Source organism: Athene cunicularia, unplaced genomic scaffold (genome assembly GCF_003259725.1).
Source record: "Athene cunicularia isolate RWA unplaced genomic scaffold, athCun1 SCF_144, whole genome shotgun sequence".
Classification (NCBI taxonomy): domain Eukaryota; kingdom Metazoa; phylum Chordata; class Aves; order Strigiformes; family Strigidae; genus Athene; species Athene cunicularia.
The window spans coordinates 1-6,988 of NW_020799205.1; the positions used below are offsets into that span (position 1 = coordinate 1).

Genomic DNA, 6,988 nt, shown 5'->3' on the forward strand with positions numbered 1-6,988 from the left:
GAACGTAGAAGCTGGAGCCTACATTCAGGGCTGTGGCTGTTGGATCCGGTATCCCGTTCCTTTCTAAAATGTACTGTTAAAACTTGTTTTTACTAACATACGTTCCGTTTCAGAGGCAGTTTGTAGATAGTGTTCCGCTCCAAAATACTCAAGTAGTTCCTGAGTTATTACTTCGTTATTCCTGACTCGGTTCAGAGTAAAAGCTCAGGAGGGGCAGCTCTGTCGGTGGGTCACACGCACTGGCCTGGCAAACTGGTGCCTAAACTGTGACCCCAGTTCTGCAATGACTCGGTTCTCCAGTTGCCTTTTTTAAACGTCCCAGTTCTTCTAGAATGTTCTGCATGGGAAGAACCAAATCTGTTGCACACATGGACCGATCTTAATAATATTTTTTTTGTTGTTTCTTTAAAGCATAATGCCCAAACTGAATAGGAAACTGAAGTGAGGATTAAGTTCAGTTGTCTTTAGTGCTGTAGGCTCCTTCAAAGGGAAAACGTCTGCTTCCTCTTAGCTTTTTGGGTGACAGAAATTCCTTTGAGCAGATGCCATTGTCTTCTCCTTCCTCCCAGCTGCTGTAAGAGGCTTTGTCCTGCTATTTTTAAAATCCTTAATAGTTGTTTTGTTTTCAGTGAGGTCTTTCAAGTGCAGAAGTCACTTAGCTGCTTGGAGGTCTGGCAGCAGCAGTGACCTTCGGGTTTTGTGACTGGAGAACTTGAGTCTTCTGGCTACAGGAAAACAGGCTCCTCTATTCCTGCTTGCCTCCGAGCAGAGAGCAGGGGCTGTAGGAGGGAAGGGGAGAAGGCCTTGTCCCCCAGGAGCAGGAAACGTGAGGTTCATAGATCTGTGGGGGTGTGCTGCTGGTTTTCTGATGGCCGTATGTCTGTGTTCTTCCAGGTTTTGAGATCACTATTGACCACCCCCATACCCACGTGGTGAAGTGCACGCAGCTAGTGCGAGGTAAGCGATGGCAGATGTCGGGTGCTCGTGGTTTTTCCTCTGGGTAACCTCAGCTCGATAGAGGAGAGCTGTGAAGTGTGTACTCGTAGTGCTCAGTCGGAGCTGCCCGAGAGCTCGCCTGCAGTCAGTCTCCTTAATAACTGTAACGAGCAGTGAAGGAGAGGCAGCTGCAAAGGACTGACGTGGTGTCGTGGCTCTCCTGAGCCACGCAAAGCTCTCTACGTGCAGTAATTCCTAAAATCCTGTGGCATAGAGTTACTTGGAGTGTGCTGGGTGTCTCTGTGGTGGCGACAGGCCTGTGGTCCTTGTGCTAAAACGTGGTAACGCTTGTCAGGATGCACAGACTAACGCCCCGCTTTTTCCTTTTCTTTCAGCCAGCAAGGACTTGGCGCAAACTTCCTATTTCATGGCTACCAACAGGTTATTATTTTACAATTGATTCATATTTGACAGAGGGTCTTATCTGGAGGAGATGTGCTACTGGTGACCCTGGGGCATTGGTCAGCCTGTGAGCACCTGGGGATCGCTCGGTTTGGTTCAGAAAGAGCAGGAAGCCTTTCTCCTGCCAGCTGCTGGTCAAAACCAGCTGCAAAATCAGCCATACAAGCGGGGCAGATGGGATGTTCGGGAACTTCACTGCTTTTTGTGGGGAGTTAGACAGTTGTGAAATTATTTTTTTTTTTTTTTTTTTTGGCGGGGGGAAAAAAAAAAATCCCGAACGGTAGACTTGAAACTAATGTATGTGTTTGTATTTGCTTAGTACCTGAGCGTTAAGAGTTTTCACTGCACTAGATGCTGTGCAAATTGTCAAAAAATACGGTCTGTGCCCCAGAGAAAGCTGATCTAGAGTGTAAAGGGAGAAAAAGGGTAGTTGGACGCAGTCGTGAGGTGTTACAAGAGAAAATGATAACCTTGTCTGGCCTCCGTGACTGGGCAGACAGTTCTGTAAGCAGTCTTGGAAAGGAAAAACATTCTCTTTTTTTTTTTTCCGCCTTGAGAGGTCTGGGTAGTTTTGTCACTAGATTTTCACTGCAAGGCTGATAACGGCCCTTTTGATGGGACTACCAGCTTCAGGCAGATCGTGGAGTTAACGTTCGGAACAGACCGAGTCAACGACACGGAAAATCTTGTGGTTTTGTGAGAGGACTGGGAGAAAAGATGTTTTAGGCGCTAGCACAGGGTGAAACTGTGGAGTCGGAGAACGCTTCCAAGCCATGTGGCCTTGGGCGAGTTGTTTTTCTCCCCTCTGCCTGTGAGAGGTGTTACCTGCTCCCCTCCACAGCGTGCTGGGAGAAGTGTTTGTTGAAGGTGCTGTCTAGCTCCAAAGGGCACTGTGTGGGTTTCCTGCATAAACTAGCGTGAAGGGAAGGTGGTGGTGGTAACGTGTGTGTAAATGCAGCCCTGAAACCTCTTTTCTCCCTGCAGCAATAATTGCAAACCCAAGGAATTATGAGTTAAGGTTATAATTGAAAGAAATCCAGGCAGAAAGGAAGAAATGCAGCCAGGCAGCCTCAGTTTTGCCTTAAAGTGATGCCATGAAATGCCTGATTAAGGTGCTTAAGTGATGAGCTGGATTTATCAGGCGCAGCTACAGATGGTTTTTTTTGTTTCCCTCTGGCATCATTGTGGGGCAGAGTTGAGGCTCTTTGCGCACCTTAATTTCACTTCTTACCTTGGCAGAGCGGATAAAGGCTCTGAATTCCCTGGGTTTGACTTCGTAAATACAGTGAAATGGCTTCAGACTTTCTGGCTGTTGACGCGTGTCTCTGTCCCCCCACACCGCGTGGATGGGATGATGTTTAATAACCCGAGCCTGGCGAAGAGATGCAGCTCGTGCCCGCCTGCGCGTAGCTGCGCGGTGGCGGCGTTTCCATCAGTCGCTCTTGGAAAGGGCCAGTTCCTGCGGGTGACAGCGGGCAAATCCTGCCCTCGACTTGCTCTCGGGGTCTCTAAGGTGTTCCTGCGGGTGGAGAGGAGGAAGCTGGCCCAGTCTGTCGGTTCTCCTGTTCTCAGTGCGGCCTAGACCTCCCCGCGCTGACGTCCGAGCTGTCACGTGGCAAATTAATTTCCTAATGAAAATGCTCGATAGGCGGCCAGGCTCGCTTTAGGCGCTCCTGAGTCACTCCAGTCTGTGGTGCTGTTTCACAGCTGAAGCTTCAGTGCTTGTCCTTAAAAACTCATTTAGGAAAGACCAGACCCTTCCTAAAAGCCACAGAGGGCCAGTTTGCTCCTTGAACGCCGTCCCAGGAGCTGCGCTTGGAAGCGTCTTGAGTTTCTTCTGAGCTTGAGCAGAGCCCCGCAGCGGAGGCGGCTGGAGCTGGGGGGGGACGGCCGCGTGTCCCGCTGCTCCCGCACAAGCCCTTGAGTTGACAGAGTTACCTGGACCCAAATCACCTGCGGCAAAACGGGGAAGGAACAAGCAAATCTGTGGAGTGGGATAGAGACGCCCGTAACAGTAGGGTTGTACTGGGGGAGGAACGGCAGGGACTTCCCCACCATGTCCACCTCTTGTGCAGCGTCTGTTCAGTGGGCGATTGTGAGTGCCGAAGTTCAAGCTTGGGAGTTCATGGCTTTTTGTTTCTCTCTCCCTGCTGGTGACGTCAGCCTGCACCTGACCACCTTCAGCCTGCAGTACACCCCTCCCGTTGTGGCCTGCGTCTGTATCCACCTGGCTTGTAAGTGGTCCAACTGGGAGATCCCAGTCTCCACAGACGGGAAGCACTGGTGGGAATACGTTGATGGCACTGTAACTCTGGAGCTCTTAAAGGCTCTTATATTATTTTGGCATCTCTGTTCCTGGGTCTGCCATTCAAACACGGCCACCGGCCAGTTCATGGACTCCAGGACTTCAGGTCTTGCCAAGGTTTCCAGTGCAGCAGCAGCTTTATGGTACAACAGAGATGGCAAAAGGCACACAGTGAGATGAGATTAAATGTGGTCTAGTGATACTAGTTGTCAGTATTTCCCCTCCTGGAGTAGCTCCATTCATCAGTAAGTAGGGGGTTGCCCTGATGGATCAGTGCCGCTCTGCCCACCTCTGACTCTCTTGCTTGGGTTTGTGTCTCCTCTGCAGAACTGACTCATGAATTCCTGCAGATCCTTGAGAAAACTCCCAACCGGCTTAAACGTATCCGGAACTGGCGGGTAAGAATCCGCTTCGGAGCGCGGGTGCTTGCAGGAGAACACGGGCTCTGATTTCTTCTGCGTGCACGAGGCTGTGTGGCGTCTCTGGTCTGACAATGCAGGACAGTGTCTGAAGGGCGCGCGTGTGTGTGTGTGGGGAGAATCTGAACACTCTGCGTCTGCAAAATGCTGCTGCTGCAGCACTGGAGTCCGCCTGCTCTGAGTTAACCCTGTAGAGACTCGGGTTTTTTCAACCCCGCTTGCCTTGTTGCACGAGGAGGGGTTGGGGCACGGTGGGTCTGGCTGTAGGGGAGGGCGTGCGCCGTGCCGGGTGAGCTGCTGGCCTCAAACCAGCTCTGGTGACAGCCTGGAGTAACTCACCCATCGCTGCTTTTCTTCCAGGCCTCTGAAGCAGCCAGGAAATCCAAGGCTGACAACCGCGGGGAAGATGAGAGCCTGTCGGAGCAGACGATCCTCAACATGATTTCTAGGAACAATAGTTCGGACATGAATATCGCTGGGTTAATGAGCATGTCGACGTCCTCGACCGCCGGAGCGGGGCCGTCTCTGCCCGCCGCGGCCGACTCGCCCAGCGACCAGGGCGCTGCGGATCTGTCCCAGCCTGACTACTGGCATCCTCCAGCCAAACTGGACACTGGTCCCAGCCACAGGACTAATGAAAGCTCGTCGGCTGCTGAGCATCCTTTGCAGCAAGATGGCGCTGGTTATCAGAAACAGAGCGGCAAGAACGCTCCCTCAGCCAAAGTGTCGCTCAAGGAATACCGGGCCAAGCACGCCGAGGAGCTGGCGGCCCAGAAGCGGCAGTTGGAGAACATGGAGGCCAACGTGCGGTCCCAGTACGCCTACGCCGCGCAGAATCTCCTGGTCCAGCAGCAGCGGGAGAGGGAGGTCCAGCAGGACAGCAACCCCTCTCCCATCATCCTGAAAATTCCCATCGGCGGCTCGGAGAACCCCGAGCGCCCTCCCGGCCCTGAGAAGAGTGACAAAGCCTCGGCCCTGAAGCTGAGGATCCCGGTGGCAGGTGGAGGTGGGGAGAGGCCGCTCCCCTCCAAGCAGGAGGAGATAAAAATGCGGATCAAGGTGCCGAGCGCCGCAGACAGGCACGGCTCCTCGGACGAGAGCGGTGGCAAGAACCGAGAGCACAAGGAGAAACACAAGGGCCACTCTTCTAACCACCACCACCACCACCACAACCACCACTCTCACAAACACTTGCACGCCCAGCTCGGCGCCGGCCCCAGCAGCCTGGTGAACAAGCGGCCGGGAGACTCTAAGCACAGCAGCCAGCCCAGCTCCGTGCCCCACAAGAGCTACGGCCCCCTCGCCTCTTCCCGCAAGCGGCCCCTGCCGGAGGAAGCGGCGGCGGCCGCGGCCCACGAGCACCCACCCAAAGTCGGCAAAGCCACCAAAGGCCCCGGCATGCCGTTTCCTTACCCCCACCTCCCCGGGGCAGCCCACCTCCCGGGGCACGGCTCGGATGCAGGCAACCTTCCCTTACCCCAGGCCAACAAAGCCCGGGGCACCCACGGCAAATCGGACAAGGGGCCCACGGGGGCCAACGGGCACAACGCCAACCAGGCCAGTGACTACCAGGATACGGTCAACATGCTGCACTCGCTGTTGAGCGCGCAGGGGATGCAGCCCACCCAACCCCCTGCCTTTGACTTCCACTCTTATGGCGAGCTCTTGAACCCCCGGGCTTCCACCAGCTCTAGAGCTGTCGCCAACACGGACAAGCCCCGACCGCCCCCCCTGCCCTCAGAACCGCCCCCCCCGCTCCCTCCTCTCCCCAAGTAAAACCCCTTTTTACTACTGAGTTTGTCCAGAGCCCGAGCCTAAACCACCTGGGCTGCCCCTGCAGGGGCTTGAAAGGGCTTGTTCGATCTCCACTGCCTCACGAAGAACTATTTTATTATAATATAACTTTTATTATTGATATTTAGAACGCGGAGTTGTTGAAGCTGTGAAAGGATAAGAAACCCTTTCTCTGTTCCTTGCTCCCTCCCCCATCAACTTCCAGTTAGTGGTGGGCTCTGTCCCTGCTAGAACTGAAGCCCCCTCTGGGGAACACGCATTGTGGGGGGGCTCTGGGGGTTATTTAAAATATGTCACAGAAAATTTAAGATGTTTTACAAATAATTTAAGCAGTAACTTATATCTTAGTGTTTTTGTTCATTTTAATTGTGTGGTGCTGCGGCGGGGAGGGGGGGACCTTGGTGAGGGTTTGGGGTGGCTTGGCAGGTGGTTCTGCTCGAGCTCTCGGTGACAGAAAGCGGGTTCAGGAGTTTTGGGGGGATGGAGGGGAGGATGCGGCGTGAGGGGAGGGCAGGGACCAGAGGCTGCTTGGGCTGGGGGCGGCGAGGGAATCCCAGCTGATGCGGGTCTGGTTCCCTCGCTCTAAAAGCTGCCCAGCTTTCGGGGTCCCGTCCCCATCCCATAGTGGGGCTTCAGGGGCGGGTGTCGGGGGCTGTCGGTGGCGTTTTGGGACGGCTGGTGTTGAGCGGCTGGGGGTGAGGTGATGGATTGAGGGCGCTTGGCCTAGGACCTGCCCCACATGGCAGCTTTTTTTGGGGGAGAGAGCACAGAGGAGCTGCTGCGCTGGCGGGGACGGGCGCTGCTGAGCAAGGGGCTTGTTCGTGGGGTCGGATTGTGCCCGAAGGCCTGAGCAGAGCAGCCCGGTGCTGGGCACGGGCAGAGCCGGGTTTGGGTGTGAAGTGTGTTGGCGGACGTGGTCCGTGGCGGTGCCAGGGTTGATCTGGAGGACAGCAGCGTGTCGCGTTCCCAGCTGGGACGTAGGACGAGGCCGTGCAGGACGGCTGCCTCCAAGTGTCCCCGTGCCCAGGGCGGCTCTTCCAGTGGCTCCCGTTTGTTCGCAGCCGGGCTGGAA

At 54.8% G+C, this 6,988-nt stretch overlaps 1 protein-coding gene across 2 annotated transcripts; it reads left to right on the forward strand.

The window, feature by feature from the left end:
• Window positions 1-6: 6 nt before the first annotated feature.
• Window positions 7-6,256, forward strand: CCNT1 (cyclin T1). 2 transcript variants are annotated; one of them, XM_026867096.1, is made up of 5 exons: window positions 7-957; window positions 1,332-1,377; window positions 3,562-3,725; window positions 4,031-4,101; window positions 4,483-6,256. In XM_026867096.1, exons 2-5 carry the CDS (start codon window positions 1,364-1,366, stop codon window positions 5,896-5,898), a joined length of 1,665 nt encoding a protein of 554 aa, XP_026722897.1. In that variant the 5' UTR covers window positions 7-957; window positions 1,332-1,363; the 3' UTR covers window positions 5,899-6,256. The 2 variants fall into 2 exon arrangements, with proteins under 2 accessions (XP_026722897.1, XP_026722896.1); XM_026867095.1 differs by having other exon boundaries at window positions 3,562-3,721; window positions 4,027-4,101.
• The last annotated feature ends 732 nt before the right edge of the window (window positions 6,257-6,988 follow it).

What these genes read in the sequence shown, in the direction of transcription:
- CCNT1 (XM_026867096.1), top strand. An exon ending in AACTCTGGAGCTCTTAAAGG is followed by an intron (nt 3,726 to 4,030) that starts CTCTTATATTAT and finishes TCTCCTCTGCAG; the next exon opens with AACTGACTCATGAATTCCTG. An exon ending in AACGTATCCGGAACTGGCGG is followed by an intron (nt 4,102 to 4,482) that starts GTAAGAATCCGC and finishes CTTTTCTTCCAG; the next exon opens with GCCTCTGAAGCAGCCAGGAA.